Genomic DNA, 18,767 nt, shown 5'->3' with positions numbered 1-18,767 from the left:
AACAGATTTGTCTATACAGATCTTGAATGTATTCATTTGCTCTCAAGCCCCATCCAGCTCTTCTTCTTCTGTGGTGATGGTTTGTACTTGTATACCTTTGTGCAATACTTGGCGAAATATGTCAAACAAATAAAACTTTCTTGCATACAAAATGTCTGCTTTGGTCTTTGTAGGGCATGGCTGGGACCTTGTGTAGGAACATCCCACACTGCAAGCGGCGATGAGTGAGACCTACAACAAAACGTTGCAGTGTGGGATGCTCCTATCCAAGGTCCCAGCCCATGCCTTTTCCCAGTAGTCTGCATTCCACTCGCCGGCAGCAGCTTTAGTCCATGCAAAATTGCAGTCAAACATAGCTATGCATAAGTGCTAGTTAGTGCATGAAGGGGTTAAGACCACTGAGTTCTGTTTTTAGACTTAGCTAGGTCAACCCCATGGCTGAAAAAGGTTGCTGACCCCTGGAATAGGGTGAGCCTGTGACCTGGATTCAGGAACTAAAGTATTAACCATCACCAAAAAATGGCCAGACTGCCCAAGTAATGCAATCAGTGACCATTATCAGGTATCTAGGCAGACAGGATTTCTGCTGTAATGGCCTCCTTCTGTGATGTATGTATGATGTTTCGGGGGGGGGTGTGGCCTTGGGCTATCAGGCAATTTCAAAAGTCTATATAAGGGCTTGCGCACCATCATTCAGGCTTCTCTCACTGAGAGCCAGTGTGGTGTAGTGGTTAAGAGCGGTAGACTCGTAATCTGGGGAACCGGGTTCGCTTCCCCGCTCCTCCACATGCAGCTGCTGGGTGACCTTGGGCTAGTCACACTTCTTTGAAGTCTCTCAGCCCCACTCACCTCACAGAGTGTTTGTTGTGGGGGAGGAAGGGAAAGGAGAATGTTAGCCGCTTTGAGACTCCTTCGGGTAGTGATAAAGCGGGATATCAAATCCAAACTCCTCTTCTCTCCTGCATGTGGGGAATGAGGACCCTGTTGCAACAGTTTAATAAAGATCAGGCTTACTAGCTGCTTTGCTTCTCAATATACCATACTCTGCTTGGCCTCTGTTGTTTTCTCCTACCGATAGGGAACCCACTTAAGGACTCTCTAGGGCTCTTGGATACCCCATGAGGAAAAAGGAGCAGTTTTTCTTATAACATACCCCTGCTTTAAACCAACCACCTCCACCAATCCAGTGTCCTCCAGAAATTTTGGACCTCATCTTCCATCAGTCCTTGTGGCCAATGGTGAGGGACGATGGGAGCTGTGGTTCTGCACTGTCTGGAGGGCTGCAGGTTGAGCTCCCACAGCCTGTGGGACACCTGGGCAGCTTTGCTCTCCTCCACAAGCCAAGACACAGGCAAATGGGAGTGAGTTGAGTGGCTGAGAATATGCCTAAATAAGGATGGTCCTTCTTTCCAACTGTACGATTCTACGAGCGCGCTCGGCACGGCAGCCTTTTGCTACAGGTCCCGCCTCGTAAGACTGAACTGCCCCAGCAGCGACTTTAAATGCCTACGCTCGACACAGTTACAGAGCGAGCTTAGATCCCGCCGGATCACGTGGACCAGCCTCTGACGTTGCCGCCCCCCGCGCGCTGAACTTCTTTCCTCCACCCCTTAAGACCGGATGAACGATGCAATTCTGGGACCGCCTCCCATTGGCTGGAGCGAGGAGGGATCGCCTGCAGCTGTAAAAGTGGGTGGATCAGCTGGGCGGATCGAGATCCGGGCGGCGAAGGGACGCTGCACGAGAACAAGAAGTTAACGCAGCTCAGCCGACCCCCATAGTGGTGGGGCAGAGGTAGATAGCATATTTCTGGGGTGCGTGTCTTTTGCGTGTCAGGCCCGGGTGCAGTCCTGCGCTTCTTCTGTTTTTCTTCTCCTCCCCCTCCAGCTGCGCTGCTTTTGTGATGATAACAATTGCGTTCTAGATCTCAGCTCCACGACACTTTCCCCATCTTCCCTCCTCTGTAGCCCCGGTATTTGGATCTGCGCGCGCCCTTCGGTTGCTTTTTGCGCGCAACGCAGGCGGCTGTGGAGCTGTTGGTGCAAACCGTTTCAGCAGGTCGAAAAAGGGGGCGGGGCGGGTTGGATCCCGACTGGAGCCGCTCTGATTCCAGTCTGCAAATATCCTGGAAGCGGAGCTTGCCGTTTGGGGTGGGTGGGGCTGGTGGTAAGAGCAATTTCCAGGGCGGAAATCCTGTTGAAATTATAATGCTTCTAATTTGCAAGAAAGAGTTTCTCCCAGGGCTCCTCCAGGCAACCTGCGCGTTAAATAGCCATCCTGATTGGCTTCCGCAGAGGTTAGACAACGCCTGCTCTTATTACTGAGCATTGGCGCTGATTTACTGGTACAGAGGCTATACGATATCCACTCTTTATTGAGCGTTAATTCCATGTTGCATTATCCTGCACTTCAGTGCATTTCCCTGTTACTTTCCTGACCCCAGAAAGTCTTGTTTTGAAAAAAAAGCAACAACACGGATTTGTTACACAAGAGCACTTCATTCTGCTTTAATGATTGCACAAACCTGATTTTCCAGTATGTGATTGAATCCCTCCTGCAAAATACAGAATCTGCAAAATAAAAAAATACCTTCCAGTAGCACCTTAGAGACCAATTAACATGCCAATAACAAACTTAGTTGGTCCCTAAGGTGCTACCGGAATGAATTTTTGAATTTTGTTTCGACTATGGCAGACCAACATGGCTACCTACCTGTAACAGAGTCTGCAGTTGACCCATGTGAAAAGGGAGACTGGATAATCCTGCAAACATAGATAATCTTGCAAATGGCCTAGATCCAGTGTCAGCAGGGATGCTACCTTGCTTCTATATACCAGGGGTCAGCAAGCTTTTCCAGCTGTGGGCCGGTCCACCATCCCTCAGACCATGTTGTGGGCTGGACTATATTTTTTGGGGGGAAATGAACGAATTCCTATGCCTCACAAATAACCCAGAGATGCATTTTAAATAAAAGCACACATTCTACTCATGTAAAAACACTCTGATTCCCGGACCATCTGCAGGCTGGATTGAGAAACCGATTGGGCCACATCCAGCCCATGGGCCTTAGGTTGCCTACCTCTGCTCTATGCAGTTGCCTAGCAGGTAGAAAATGTAGTTTTTCTCTTTACAATGTATTAGTATACTCCAGTTTATCCTGCCCCCTATCAGGGACAGCCCCCTATTTTCACATCCCTGCCCTTTGTGAATCACTATTGCCCTATTTTTTTGCCTTTCTGAGGATGCCTTGTTAAAAATAAATATTTTAGTGCCAATGGTTATGGTAGCTATTCTCTGGTGTTCAACTTCTAGTCTCCCCATCCCCTAGGTAATCCAATCTATGAGTGGGGTGCATTTGTGTGTGTTTATGGGTGAACAATAGGGTAGCACACAGTGCCCAGACTGGCAAGTTCACACACTGATTGCTTGGCTTAGTAAATTTATTTATATGCTGCCTTTCCACAATGCAGATTTTAGTTGCCATCCAAGGAGCATCAGTTCCTTGACTTAGATGCAGTTCAGAGAGGGAGAGGTCTTCTCCTGAGGCTAATGATTTACACCTTATCTCCTTTATAGCTACCATAATTGTTTAAACTGTTGATAACAGTAGCACAATGGGTGGGGGGAGCTCTAGCTTGCCTTTTAGCCCCTTTCTCAATTTTTATCCCTGTAGCCCAATATCCTGGAGCAGATGGGGGTCCTCAACCTCAGAAGGCAGCCCGTCTAAGAAAAGGAAAACTCTGACCCTAAACCTCTGCTGCCTCACGGGATATATTTAGGAGAAGAAAAATCTCAGGAGTAAACCCTACACACAAATCCAGATAGCAGTCTCTAAGGCAGTTGGATGGCGTCTTGTATGCCTCCTTCCGGCAACTCCTGCAGCCAAGCTGGTGCTAAATGTCTTGCTCTGCTTTCCTTTGGACTACACCAGGGACGCGGGTCGTGCTGTAAGGATGCGGGTGGTGCTGTGGATTAAACCACTGAGCCTAGGGCTTGCTGATCAGAAGGTCGGCAGTTCGAATCCCCACAACGGGGTGAGCTCCCGTTGCTCGGTCCCAGCTCCTGCCCACCTAGCAGTTCAAAAGCACGTCAAAGTGCAAGTAGATAAATAGGTACCACTCAGGCGGGAAGGTAAATGGCATTTCCATGCGCTGCTCTGGTTCGCCAGAAGCCGCTTAGTCATGCTGGCCACATGACCTGGAAGTTGTATGCTGGCTCCCTTGGCCTATAGAGCGAGATGAGTGCCGCAACCCCAGAGTCATCCGCGACTGGACCTAATGGTCAGGGGTCCCAGTCGCTTTACCTTTACCTTACATCAGCAGGGCCGAGAGAGGGGGGTCTTGTAATCTGGGCAGGCCAGGACCTCCATACACACAGGCCAGGCTTGCACCCCAGGGAGGTCACCCAAGGAAGTAGCCTTTTTCAGCTACAGGCGGCAGCCCCACTGAAGCCAACTAGACTGGCGGGTGAAACTGACTTCAACACTTGGGATAGGGTGGTGAGGAAAGAAGGTTAACTTAGGGGGTGCAATGCAGGCCGCTTGCTCTACCCGGCCAGGCACTTCCTGGGCCTACTGCTGACTTGAGGCCCTCGGCCCCGATGGGAGGTTTACAACACCCTCCTCTTCCTGTTGCTGCTGCCAGACACTCCCAGACTTGACAGCGAGCTCAGCTCCCTTTGCCCAGCCTTTCATGCCTTCTAGTATGGCCAGCAGGAATTCCTCCAGGTGTTGTACATCAGGGAGATGTGTTTCCATCACCGTGGCAACAGCACCATGCCAGCCCTCCATTTTCCTTTGCTTCCTAGCTAGTCCCAACCCTTTGTTGCCCCAGCAACAGCTGATGCAGCTCTGGTTGTGAGCTGTATCCCTTTCATTTCCACTGTGCACCCCATCTTTGTGGCTTGAGTCCCTGCTTCTGGTCGTGTCTTCCGTTCCTCTACTTTCACCGGTAAGGACAACAACAGAAAATCCAGGAAACGGTCACATCCATACGTTTAAAACAATCTTACTACGCCACTCCCCCTTCCACAAAGAATCGTGGGAAATGTAGTTTGTTAAGGGTCTCCTCAGAACTTGGCATGCCCCAAAACTACAGTTCCCAAGATTCATTGGGAGAAGCTGTGTGTTTTAAGGTGACGTAATAAAGTGCGCTGCTCTGGTTCGCCAGAAGCGGCTTAGTCATGCTGGCCACATGACCCGGAAGCTGTATGCCGGTTTCCTCGGCCAGTAACGCGAGATGAGCGCCGCAACCCCAGAGTCGGACACGACTGGACCTAATGGTCAGGGGTCCCTTTACCTTTACGTTTAATAAAGTTTTAAATGTACGGCGTGGATGTGACCGACAGCCCCAAACAACAGTATCCTCAGAACCCATATCCAAATGTAAGACATAATAGAAAATGAACCTAAACCACCCTCTGTCCATGCTAAAAATGTCCAGCATTAGGTCCAGGCAGGTCTCCCAAGGAGGGCCTTCCATAGGATTGGCCCCACAACTGAAAAGACCCTGCTGTTTCACTTTGTAATTTTGCTGGAAGCTGCCCAGAGTAGCTGGGGCAACCCAATCAGATGGGTGGGGTAAAAGAAATAAATTATTATTATTATTATTATTATTATTATTATTATTATTATTAGAGATACACTCACCACCCTTCAGCTGGTGCAGGAATTGGAGCAGAACCCCTGATGCGGATTGAATCACTTGGGAAGACACAGGCAGAGGAACACTGTCCTTCAGATAACCAGATGATTTTGGAACTTAAAGGCACGAATTCACAACTTAAATTGGGCCTGGGAACAGACAGATAATTTGTGCAGATCAGATGGCAGGAATGGGGTATGTCCAGGCCACTCTACGACATCCCATAGGATGTACCAATAATCAATGAAGCCAAAGGGAGGTTGAAACATAGATTTTTTTCCCCTCATACCGTTTTTATTATTTATGTATTACATTTGTGTTCCTCTTTTTACCTTCAAGGACCCAGTGTGGTGTAGTGGTTAGAGCAGGGGTCAGCAACCTTTTTCAGCCGTGGGCCAGTCCACCATCCCTCAGACCATGTGGGACTATATTTTGAAAAATAATAATGAACGAATTCCTATGCCCCAGAAATAACCCAGAGATGCATTTTAAATAAAAGCACACATTCTACTCATGTAAAAACACCGGGCAGTCCCCACAAATAACCCAGAGATGCATTTTAAATAAAAGGACACATTCTACTCATATAAAAACACACTGATTCCTAGACTGTCCATAGGCCGGATTCAGAAGGCGATCGGGCTGCATCTGGCTCATGGGCCTTAGGTTGCCTACCCCTGGGTTAGAGTGTCAGACTAGGACCTGGGAGACCCATGAAACCCATTGGGTGACCTTGGGGCTGGTCACATGACTCTCTGCCTAATCTGCCTCGTGGGGGTTGTTGTGAGGATGACAGTGAATACAGGGGAGAAAACCCAAGTATGGAGGAAAGAGTAGGGTAGAAATGGAAACTATAAATTTATTATATTAATTATTGGCTAATGAATTTGTTAGCCGTTCAATGCAAAATATAAAGGCCTCAGGATAAAATACTCTTTACAGACCTGAATATTTAAAACCACAAACAGTTGTTCAGTTGCACCCTGCTTAAAGAACTGCTAGCTTGGAGCAGAAGGCTTGCGTTCAGCTTGTACATGCCCAGGAGTCACTAATTTTTAAGCTGTTTCTCATTGCCAGATTTCGCCAGCATGAGGGATGACAGCAACCTGTTTGAGCCGCTCCTGGACGATGGGGATGACTGCAAGCTCATACCTGTGCAGAGATTCTCGTACAGAGAGAAACTCTGGGGAATCCTACCACGAAGCTCTGCTCCATCGTGGCTCTACGGCATAGAATGTGGCGTGCCCAGTTTCTCCGACAAGTCCACTATGACTCAGACGACCAGGCCGCTGGGCAAACGGAAAACCTGGACTTTGATTCTGGTTCTCCTTGCCCTTCTCACTCTCCTCGCCCTGGCTTTTATCGGGGCTCTGTTCTGGGCCCCGTGGAGACGGCAGTCTCCCGTTGAAGCTGACAGGGCAAAAGCTGGGGAGAACGTGGCAGCGGCCATTTTGGTTGGGCAGAAAAACCTCAGTCTTGCGGCTCTACTGGAAGCCGAGATGCAGGAACCGCAACAGGGAGCCATGCGTAAGTGCTTGGAGGAAGCTGTTCAGAAGTTTTCTGAGGAGCCAGCCATGGTGCGGAAGAACTCCAGGATGACCCTTCAGTGTAACGGAACAAAGCAGGAGTTTCTTTCCGGAAAAGGGGAAATCCACATTGAAGTGGTCTGGATCAATGGCACAGCGTCGTACGTCCTCGATGAGGCCAGCCCAGAAGTCCACGTGGCAAGGCTTGGGCGCCACCCGATGCCGCTCAGTCTCGCCAGAATCAGCGATGTCCTCCAAGACCTGCCATCCAACATCTCCGAGACTCAGGGAGATTTGAAGGAGCTGCGTAGCTGCCTCAACAAGGCCTTGCAAGAATTTCCACGTGAGCCAGTGGTGCTGCAGGACGATGCCAAACTGATGGTGACGTGTGGAGGAGTAAATCTGACCTTCATCTCCGGCGAGGGGCAGAGCAATATCAACGTGTACAGAGAAAACGGGGAAGTTCAGTATCAGGTGAAGTCTACCTGGTCGGCTTGGTGGGCCAGGCTTTTCAAAGGAAGGCTCGGTTGAGTGACAGGTTGGAGGAGACCGCGCAGGAGGTACCTTTGTGGCGCTGCTGGGGAGTCAAAAGGACTGACTATAAGGCATCTTGCTGCTGCGGTTTCAAATATGCACCACTCTCAAGATTCCATTATTCTATTGTTCTCTGCAGTTCCTGTCAATCACATAGCTGGCAATGAATGATTATTCACTAGTGATGTATAAAACAATCAAAATATTTGGTCCAGGATATGATTTCAGGGTGGGCAGGGCATTTCTTTTTCTTTTTTCCTAGGTGAACAACTATGCCTTAATCACAGATTTAAAATTTTATGCATGCATCCGCCGTACTGCCAAGAATGTAAAGGTTTTTAATGATTAGAGTCATGTGTGACAATCCTTTCCCCCAACCCAGAAAGTTCAAGTGCTGCGCCTTAATGCGACTTGTTCTTCTGTGTTCTGTTTACTGGTTTATTAAATAATTTTTTTGTTCTTTTTTTGTGTGAGGGGCAAATTTAGTCCAGCGAATCTTTTTGCTGGGTGGGAAAAAGTTCCTCTGATTTTGTCGCCTTTCTGCAACAATTTGTTTGCTGGGGTTTTCCTTCTGCTGTAGAAATGTGCCCCTGCCCCTTCCGCTTGGGTGTTGGTGAGTAAGACTGTGGAGGACACCTTTGTCCCTCTGGATGCCCAGCACCGTCCCCAATCATATGTGGGCAGGATGATGGGAAGTGGGAGTCCAACAGCGGCTAGCGTGGCACAGATGGAGCCACCCTTGGTGCTGTAGTGTTGTATTGATGCAGGACAGCAGCCAAAACTATTGGTACCCATGAGACCCCTGGAACTGGCCTCTGTGACACCCTGCGTGTTTATTACGAACACTGGTAGGAAGGAGGCAAGCTCTTGTTAGGAACAGCTAGGGTCATGCCCATCATTAGTTGATCAAGGACACAGCAGACTTGGGGACAACTCCCATTGTCTTGGCCTTGCAGACCTTTTTGCAAAGGACGTCCTGGAGGAGGCAGATTGCCCAGGAATTGTTGCTCCAGAAAATGTGATTATCTGTGAGAAGATGGGGCAGGGTTGGGGGTGGGGGACATGACAGGCAGCCATCCAACCTCTGCTTAAAAACCTCCAAGGAAGGAGAGTCTGTATCACTTTCCAAGGGAGTCCATCCGTGGCCAAACAGCTCTCACAGTTAGAAAACTTCCTGGTGTTTAGTTTGGAATCTCCGTTATTGTAACTTTGATCCATTGATTCAGGCCCTGGCCTCCAGAGCAGAAGTTAGTGAAGAATTACAGCTGTGGGCACAATCCTGCCGGCTGCAGGATTTGGTGGAAGCCCTGCTGTGCTGGCCGGACCCCCTCTCCCTCCCCCCCCTCTCTCTGTACAGGGTTGTGTACTTCAATTAATACGCTTTTGCCATATTATAGAATGCCAAGGTTTGCATACCTGAAAAGGCTCAAGATAGCAAAAGACTTCATCACACTAGAACCCAACTAATGAGTCAGCAAAAATGAGCCATTACAGACACTGGCTCTTTTTGGGGAGATGGAACTTCCAGTTAATGTTGGGTCACGGTCATCATCGGACAAACATTTCAGATAATCATGAGTAGCGCACACATCTCGGTAATCTTTGCAACAACCCTTTGCAGCTAAAACAAAATAAAAAATTCCTTCCAGTAGCACCTTAGAGACCAACTAGGTTTGTTCTTGGTATGAGCTTTCGTGTGCATGCACACTTCTTCAGATACAGACTATGGCAGACCAACACGGCTACCTACCTGTAACCTTTGCAGCTAATCATGAGTAGGCAGGGCAGTTAGGCGAGTGTTGGCTAGGCAAATTCTCTTAAACCAGGTGCTCTTTCAGGGAAAATGCATGGTAAATTGGTGCACGCAGAGTCATCCATGTGGCACCATCATTGAAAGACTCTGAAGGTTGTGATACAGAGTGGAGAAGCACCCTCTGGTCTGTTAGGGGACCTGAGGGCCACTGGGGAGGATGTGCTTCCTGCCTCCCAGGTGGTGCTGGATTTATGTATAAGCTAAACAAGCTATAGGTTAGGGCTCCACTCTTGGGGGCCCAAAAAAAATTTGAATGGGAAAAAGTGGGATGTACATTTCCAAAATATAAGATTAAAAAACAAATAAAACCTACATACAGCAACAGTGTTTTGTGTTGTGTAGGCTCCTATGATGTATAAGTAATGGGCCCCACCTGCTAGCCTGCTCCCTAAAATATCACTGGTTTGCTCATTTCTATATATAGGGTGCCTACATTCTGCATGGACTGGTTGCATGGCAACATGTGCAAATGGCTTTAGATACCTATTAGGCCCATAAATTACCATATAGCATATATTCAACACAAAAAACCAGCAACAATTTGTTGTTGACAAAGGACAGCTGGACATATAAAGGGCCCCATTACCTTCAGTAGCTTAGGGCCTCATCAAACCTAAATCCGGCCCTGCTCCCAGGAAGAACAACCTGGCAAGTGTAGGGGGGAGACCAACCCAGCCCCATCCCTAAGCCCCAAAAGAAGTTACTGTAAAATCTTGCCTCCTGCCTACTGTCAGAAAGCAAAAAGGAAGCTTCCTTGCAGCTGCTATTTGATTAATAAAATAATTATTAATATTTATTTTATATACAGCCCTACATCTGAAAATCACAGGGCAGTTTAAAGAAAACAAAATGCATAACAGAACAAAGCCAATGCGTGCGCTTGTGTGCACACACACACATTATTCACATGCTACAATCTCTGCCTCCCCAAATGTTTATTACGGCAAAGGGAAAACTAGCCTGGCCTCATCTGTCAGCCTCGGAAGGAGCAGCGTCTGCAGGGAATTTGATTTGCGTTTCTGTGACAGAATCAAGAACGCACCATATACTTTTTAAAAGTGTTGTTTATTAGAAGAAATTAAAACACAGTTAACATTTGCTTTTCATTTCCAAATAAAACCTGCACTGCCACCTATTCGGCAGTGTAAATACAGCACTTATTTGACCTTAAAATGTGCCTCATGGTTTCAAATAAAAGGGACGATGCCAAGGCAACACTTTAGCAAAGCTTCATATGAAGTAAAAAGGGAATAACACTAAGCCTGTTAACCAACTCAAACTGGGCTCAAATACACCACCCATGTTTAAATGCAGGTTCCACCAAGTATCTTTGCAAGCATCTGAATTATAACAGATGGCAAATACACGGATTGTGTATAGTGGGCCATTTGCTCCTGGATCCCTCCAGTTTTACAGACTTGGGATGAGATATTTATGTGAATATAGAACTGAATGAGATCACATAGAGATTGCATTGTGTATTAAATTATTTGTTTCCTCAAGGGCTAAACATGAGCTCGTGTGTGTGAAGTGTTTAGAGGTTAGCTAAAGCAGCTAGAGGCAGGATTACAATGGACTGTGTTGCCCATATTGATGCCATACCTTCCCCACACCAAATTTTGATATACCTCAATATGCATATATACAAACAACATTTTGCAAAAGACAATTCCTATAATGCACTTCAGATTTTCAGTCAAGTCTTGTAGCCAGCATTTTCCTATGACAGATTATGTTGGAAGAGCCAAAATCCTTTACGGCTCATTTTCCAAAGCAGCAATAATAGAACATGCACAGAACCAAACAGGGCTTGCAAATCAATTTTTAAAAAGATGTCTGCTAACTAAGATTAAAATTAAGAACACATTTAATATAACAGAACTAATGAATACTATTAATAACTATGCTTTGCTTTTGGAAGGGTCATCCTCGTTTCTTCGCTTTACATCCCAATTATAAACTCTAGCCATATTGACTTCTGTAGTAGTGAACTGATCCTTAAGAAAATCCAGATCTTCCTCGAGAGACGCAAGGTTTCTTGTGGCTGTGAAGAGATTCTTTTCTAACAACGCCTGGGCTTCATCAATGTCATATTCCAGCATTACGTTGGCCCCCAACCAAAGACAAACTTTATCTGTAGGAGGAACAGAAGCTTTACAGTAGAGGTTCTCTGCCAATAAAAATCTGGTTTCCATCAGTTTTGTGGATTCCCTTTTCTTCTGCATGTGTTTTAAGATTTCTAATGTCTGCTTAATTTCAGGAATTTGATTTTTTAACCTTCTTTTCTTCTGGGCAAGGTTAAGCTCCATAAATTTATATTTCTGATACTGTTCATCCAGTTTCTTGAGTACGGTGTCTGCCGTCTCATTTCCTGGCTCTTTCATAAAGGAATCTACATCTTCTACGAAAATGGCCTCGGGAATGCCCAGGTGCGCCCGTTTCCCGCCCGTTGGTCCGTCGCCGCAAACTGCCTCTCCGACGGTGACCGCCGCCATCTTCATGAAGGGACAACGCACCATATACTTGAAGCAATATCATACTACCTTAAAAACAGGGCTTTTCCTAGAGGATTATGGGAGCTGTAGTTCATTAAGGATGCTGAGAGCTGTTAGGAAGCCCCTATTCCCCACAGAACTACAGTTCCCAGAGTTCCCTGTGAAGAGGGATTTGTATGTTAAACCACTCTGGGAAACTATCTTGGGGGAAAAGGAGTTTCCTGACAACTCTGCAGAAAACCAAATACAGCATCTTGTGTCAGGTTTGCTAATAGATTAATGCTGAACCCTACCTACGTGTTGGTTGCAACTGTATGGGATTGTTATTTTTTATTGTGTTGTGAATTTGCTTCGAAATCGCTGTCACTAGATTTAGCGATGACCATTAACTTGGATGGCAGATATTATTTTGAACCATACACAAACAATATAAGGTTTCACAACGGGTCAACATACACGGGCTCTTCGTGCCCTAACTTCTGCCAAAAGACTGCTACTGATTCATTGGAAAGATAATACCATGACCCCCTTTAATCAATGGGTAGGACAACTCTTGCAACATATGAATGGGTTGCTTTTAGACGCAGATTGTATATGGATAAATAAATAATATTTGGAACGCATTTATAAAAAATCAACTTATTTTTTTATTTGCTAGAATAATTTTATTACATACCCATATTTCACATTGCATCACAGCCGTGTTGGTCTGCCATAGTCAAAACAAAATCGAATATTCTTTCTAGTAGCACCTTAGAGACCAACTGAGTTTGTTCCTGGTATGAGCTTTCGTGTGCATGCACACGAAAGCTCATACCAGGAACAAACTCAGTTGGTCTCTAAGGTGCTACTAGAAAGAATTTTCGATTTTGTTTCAAACATCTTTGGTCTTTTTTCTTCCACTTTAATTTCCTCACTGAGCAATTTCACTAAAATATGATTTTAAAAACCACACACAATTAAATCGCATAATTTTTTCAACCAGATGCATTTGAAATTATGCAAGGTGGGGGTGGGGAGCCCCAACTCTTGCTGTTTGCAGAATTCCATTGTTTATTTCTGTCATTTACGTTTCCTCAAATACATCTCTTGCTCAACCCCGCAAATATTCTGAAAGGCAAGAGGGGTGGGAAACGCCTCCCAGAGGGCGGGGGGGGGGGGGGGAAGCCAAGCAAACGTGGGTTATGGGCGGAGATGGGGAAGAGAAGCCATTCCTCTTCCGGAATATGAGGGAAATCTCAGAGAAGCCGGGGAGTTTTGCAAAGATCTGTAAGTTTCCTTCCCCACTGTCTTCTCACACCTTGGCTTGCCTCCCGAGGAGGGGAGACAAAACGGAGAGAGCCGAAAGGCAGGTGCGGGAAGAGAAGGAAGAATTATGGAGACGGGGGGCGATTCCCAGCTCCTTCCTTGCTAGACGTTGCAGTAGTCCCAAGAGCAGCATCGGATGGTGACCCGGTGGCCGTGCGACTCCTTGTTTACGCCGCAGCCTTTTTTGTTCTGTCTGGTGCAGCCCAGGATCCTGAATTTCTCCTCTCCGTCTGTGGGTGGGCGGGAAAAGTAGGGAAAGTTTGGCACCTCCAGGCCAGCCTCACTGCAGCAGCCAGAACCAGCTCTGGGCTTGAAAAGTTCCTCCTGACTTTCCCCAGCCTCGGTGCTCCCACCCCTCTGCTATCCCATGGCTGCATATTCATTCATTCGTTTAATTTCTCCTCACATTTCTGTCCCAGCTTTCCTGCAGGGAACTCAAGGCTGTGTACATAGTTCTTACTCTCCTCCTCCTTTGATCCCTACAACAACCCTGTGAGGTAGGCTAGGCTAAGAAGCCGTGGCAGGAATAACAACTCCAATAAAATATGGGGGGGGGCAGGCAAGGCCGGATTTAGGTTTGATGAAGTTGTTGAGCTTCTTTTGACAAAGTTGAGCTTGTGTGTGTGTGTGTATGCAAAATATCAAAAATAATAAAAGCGAAGTTTTTGAGCTATTATAAAGGAAATTCACCAAAATCTAGATTTCTGACATCACTACATAGCTGTCAACTTTCCCCTTTTTTAAAGGGAAATTCCCTTATTCCAAATAGGATTCCTCGCGAGAAAAGGGAAAGGTTGACAGCTATGGACATCAGTTGCCATATGTCCGGATTTTCCTGGACATTTTAGCAATTTCTGCCTGGACCAGGGCCAGATGTAGGTTTGATGAAGCCCTAAGTTACTGGAGGTAATGGGGCCCATTATATGTCCAGCTGTCCTTTGTCAACAACAAATTGTCGCTGCTTTTTGTGTCGAATCTATGCTATACAGTATGGTAATTGATGCACCTAATAGGTATCTAAAGCCATTTGCCACTGTTGCTATTTTATTTTATTTGTTTTTTTAATCTTATATTTTGGAAATGTACATCCAGGTTTTTTCCCCTTTAATTTTTTGGGGGTGGCCCCTAAGAGAGTGGGACCCTAAGCCAGTGTTTTTCAACCACTGTTCCGCGGCACACTAGTGTGCCACGAGATGTTGCCTGGTGTGCCGTGGGAAAAATTGAAAAATTACTTTATATATAGTCAATATAGGCACAGAGTTAATTTTTTTAACATTTTCTAATGGTGGTGTGCCTCGTGATTTTTTTCATGAAACAAGTGTGCCTTTGCCCAAAAAAGGTTGAAAAACACTGCCCTAAGCTATAGCTTGTTTAGTTTATACGTAAATCTGGCATTGGGGGGGGGCAGGTAAGTGCTGCCCCGCATAATCGATCGCATGACACGCTGCACGTACACAATTTGAATGGCGATGCCCATCAACTCTGGGGGCCCCAGCCCCCCCCAAAAAAATATTTTTTGGGGAGAGGGACCTTGGTTCCTAGGAGTTTGCTCCTATGCTCTGTGGGGATGTGAACCCTGCCTTCCTATGGCCTAGTCTGATGCTCTAACCACTGTGCTATGCTGTGTGTACATTGCAGGCTTAAAATGCAGCTAGGGTGTAGTTTTATGCTCCTTTGTTGTCTTGATTCAGATCAAAGCTGTGTTTTTTTTGGGGGGGGGGAGGGCTCACATCAAAATGTTTTCTAAGAAGCAGCAGGATAGATAAAACATAAATGTGGTTTGCGGATTTGTGTTCATCACTTCCTAAGGCAGCAGCAGTGGGACGCTGGATGTAGAGCAGCAGACCACATTGGGCTAACTCAGGCTTCCTCAACCTCGGCCCTCCAGCTGTTTTTGGCCTACAAATCCCATGATCCCTAGCTAGCAGGACCAGTGGTCAGGGATGCTGGGAATTGTAGTCTCAAAACGTCTGGAGGGCTGAGGCTGAGGAAGCCTGGGCTAACTTAATGAAAAATTCTTCTGATTTGTATGTACCAGGGGTGTTTGCAGCAGGTCTGGAGAGGAATTAGGAGCACTGTAAGAATTCCAATCAGTTTGTGGCTGGTTTAAGGAACATCGCGGCAGACAGCAGCATCTTTTACAGCAAAGCACAGGATACAGATTCATATTGGATTGTGACATGTGAACATTTTTTTAAAAAACAGCTTTGGAATGGCAGTAGATGGGAGTGTGGACACAGCCTCTGTCTCTTTTTGTGTGCTTGGGCGACTTAAGAAGCTACACACACACACACACACACACACACACACACACACAGCATCAGCATCACTGCTAAAACCAGTGCCATATTATGAAAATCAAGTGCCCTGGGCCAGGCTGCTGAGAAGGACTAGAAAAGGTCTATGGGGAAATTGGTAGATTGCACCAGTGATGTACTGACTGGGGTGCGGGTGGTGCTGTGGTCTAAACCACAGAGCCTAGGGCTTGCCAATCAGAAGGTCGGCAGTTCGAATCCCCGCGATGGGGTAAGCTCCCGTTGCTTGGTCTCAGCTCCTGCCAACCTAGCAGTTCGAAAGCACGTCAAAGTGCAAGTAGATAAATAGGTACTGCTCCGGCGGGAAGGTAAACGGTGTTTCCATGCGCTGCTCTGGTTCGCCAGAAGCGGCTTAGTCATGCTGGCCACATGACCCGGAAGCTGTACGCCGGCTCCCTCAGCCAGTAAAGCAAGATGAGCGCTGCAACCCCAGAGTCATGTACTGGACAATGTCGTTTATATAAAAGTTAAAAAGAAATGGGGCTAGCAGGCATCCCTGTTTGACCCCTTTCCCCAATGGCAGTGGATCTGTAAGAGTTCCCGATGGCCCAGTTCTGATTTTAACTGTAGTATCTGTGTGTAACTCTCTGAGAATTTTTAAAAGTCGTCTGTCAATGTCCGTTTCATATAATTTTTTCCATAGTCTATCTCTACAGATTGAGTCAAACAACCCCAGAGTCGTCCGCGACTGGACCTAACGGTCAGGGGTCCCTTTACCTTTACCAGTGACGTACAGAAAACATGGGCTTCAGACCTGTGTTAGTTAACCTGCTCAATAAGTGCTGCCCCGGTTCATATGGCCGCAATTTCCATCGTCTGGCAGCAGAGATATTCCTGACTGTTCCACGAGTCACAGGTCTCCCTTTCTGCAGACACCTGAAAGGAGCTTGCAGGCCCTGAGTGGGCCATACATAGATCACAGTTTGAGAGACTCTGGACCCAGGGCAAGGAATCTGTGGCTTTCCTGATGTCGTTGGACTCCAACTCCCATCAGCCCCAGCCAATGGTCAGGGTTGTTGGGAGTTGTAGTCTAGCAGCACCTGGAGGGCTGCAGGTTCTCCTTGCTCAATTCAACCAGTTCTGAATGATGCGGCAACCAGACCAGGGTCCCTTACCTTTGCTGATGCGGATGGTCATGCATTTTTCTCCCACCTGAGGCATGCAACCTTCGACCCCAGTCATGCACTCGGCATCGGCATCGGGACTCCTCATGAGACAAGTGTTGCATTTGACACTCCCTGGGAAAGAAAGCAGAGTGAGTCCTCCTTGCTTTTGCTGTAAGGTCTGCTGTCTTGCGTAACACACAGTTAGGACTTACCCCCGGATTCAAGCAGAGCAAGGGAACAAACAACAAAGAGCAGAGCCCCAACCATCTTGGAATCGACTGCTCCTCTCTCAGTCGAGAGGTAAAATAACCATCCTACACTGGCAGGGGACAGACCTTTGCAAAAGCACAATCTGTAGGCGGTGGGTGAAGTGGCTGGCTAATCATTCCCAAGACTGGGGGTGGTACTCAGAGTAGACCCATTGAAATTAATGAACAGGACTAAGTTAGGTCCCTTGATTTCAATAGATTTGTGCCGCATAACGCTTAGTTGGGTACCACCCTCACAAACTAGATGTACAAGATTCTATGTGTGTTCCTGTCCCATAGTTCCAGTACTCTTTAACCTTACAGTTGAATATTTGTGAGTCGATGCCGGAGGCCAAGGCGAAGCATAGCTACGTGGGTTTGCACCCCTTTGGCTCCACGATCAAACACAGGCATCTAGGGAGAAGGGCAGGTGTCTATGTATGATTAACAGACCAGTAGTGTCCAGGACTATGGGACGTGGGTGGCGCTGTGGGTTAAACCACAGAGCCTAGGGCTTGTCGATCGGAAGGTCGGCGGTTCGAATCCCCGCGACGGGGTGAGCTCCCGTTGCTCGGTCCCTGCTCCTGCCAACCTAGCAGTCCGAAAGCACGTCAAAGTACAAGTAGATAAATAGGTACCGCTCTAGCGGAAAGGTAAACAGTGTTTCCGTGCACTGCTCTGGTTCACCAGAAGCGGCTTAGCCATGCTGGCCACATGACCCGGAAGCTGTACGCGGACTCCCTCGGCCAGTAAAGCAAGATGAGCACCACAACCCCAGAGTTGTCCGTGACTGGACCTAATGGACAGGATTCCCTTTACCTTTAGTGTTCAGGACTGGGGGTCAAGACTCTGAGGGGGCTCAGCTTCTTTTAAGAGTTGGATAGGAGAGGGTAGGGGTCAAGAGAAAGGAGAGATTCACCAGCAACAGCCACCTTTTCCCTCTCTTCACAGGAATACAGACAAGTTTAGGTAGTTTTGGAGTTTGCTCTTGATCAGTTTCAAGAGACGTTGGCTCTTTAAAAACCATTTCTCCTTGCCAGTCTATTACTAACAGCAAACTGTCTTCTGACTACCCACTCCACTAAAAAATGATGATGATCCTGACCACGAGCAGACCACTATTGTATCACTTTGGCATTGAACAGGCAGGCAGCCTGTGGGTCGGATCAGACACAGAATCATAGAGTTGGAAAGAACCCCAATGCCGAGGGGTGAGGTCCAGCGTCGAGGGCCTTCTGGCAGTTCCCTCACTGCGAGAAGCGAAGTTACAGGGAACCAGGCAGAGGGCCTTCTCGGTAGTGGCGCCTGCCCTGGGGAACGCCCTTCCACCAGATGTCAAAGGAAAAAACCAACTATCTGACTTTTAGAAAACATCTGAAAGCAGCCCTGTTTAGGGAAGCTTTTAATATTTGATGAATTATTGTATTTTAATACTTTGCTAGAATCCGCCCAGAGTGGCTAGGGAAACCCAGCCAGATAGGCAGGGTATAATTATAATTATAATAATAATTATTATTATTATCCAACCCCCTGCAATGCAGGAATCTTGACCAACATGGAGCTCAAACCCACAACACTGAGATGAAGTCTGATGCTCTACCAACAGGCTTTTTTCCCTGTGCAGTGGAGTCTCTGTGCAAGAGAGGCTGCCTGATATAGGGACTCATCTGGAACTCAATTCGCAAAATAGTAAGTAGTCTTAATTTAAGATCATTGATAACATCTGACACCAAAACATTTTCCTAGGTAGCAGTGAACATTGCCATTATTTATCCCAATT

At 47.0% G+C, this 18,767-nt stretch overlaps 2 protein-coding genes and 1 long non-coding RNA gene across 3 annotated transcripts; 1 reads left to right on the top strand and 2 right to left on the bottom strand.

Moving 5' to 3' along the window:
* Positions 1-1,625: 1,625 nt before the first annotated feature.
* Positions 1,626-8,052, top strand: LOC117042050. The gene is made up of 2 exons (XM_033141508.1): positions 1,626-1,794; positions 6,720-8,052. Exon 2 carries the CDS (start codon positions 6,731-6,733, stop codon positions 7,697-7,699), a length of 969 nt encoding a protein of 322 aa, XP_032997399.1. The 5' UTR covers positions 1,626-1,794; positions 6,720-6,730; the 3' UTR covers positions 7,700-8,052.
* A 2,514-nt stretch (positions 8,053-10,566) lies between these two features.
* On the bottom strand, positions 10,567-12,047 carry LOC117042061 (prefoldin subunit 3-like). Its single transcript, XM_033141523.1, has one exon. The coding sequence runs from the start codon at positions 12,032-12,034 to the stop codon at positions 11,417-11,419; it is 618 nt and encodes a 205-aa protein (XP_032997414.1). The 5' UTR covers positions 12,035-12,047; the 3' UTR covers positions 10,567-11,416.
* A 1,458-nt stretch (positions 12,048-13,505) lies between these two features.
* LOC117042074 lies at positions 13,506-16,821 on the bottom strand. The gene is made up of 2 exons (XR_004426043.1): positions 16,749-16,821; positions 13,506-13,548 (listed from the first exon to the last, which is right to left on the bottom strand). It is a non-coding gene; the product is annotated as an uncharacterized LOC117042074 (long non-coding RNA).
* Positions 16,822-18,767: the final 1,946 nt, after the last annotated feature.

Source organism: Lacerta agilis, chromosome 2 (assembly GCF_009819535.1).
Source record: "Lacerta agilis isolate rLacAgi1 chromosome 2, rLacAgi1.pri, whole genome shotgun sequence".
NCBI classification, from domain to species: domain Eukaryota; kingdom Metazoa; phylum Chordata; class Lepidosauria; order Squamata; family Lacertidae; genus Lacerta; species Lacerta agilis.
The sequence above is the reverse complement of the archived record's forward strand: the minus strand, read 5'-3'. Positions and strand labels throughout refer to the sequence as shown.

What these genes read in the sequence shown, in the direction of transcription:
- LOC117042050 (XM_033141508.1), top strand. Translation starts at nt 6,731, where the DNA reads ATGAGGGATGACAGCAACCTGTTTGAGCCGCTCCTGGACGATGGGGAT.
- LOC117042061 (XM_033141523.1), bottom strand. Translation starts at nt 12,034, where the DNA reads ATGGTGCGTTGTCCCTTCATGAAGATGGCGGCGGTCACCGTCGGAGAG.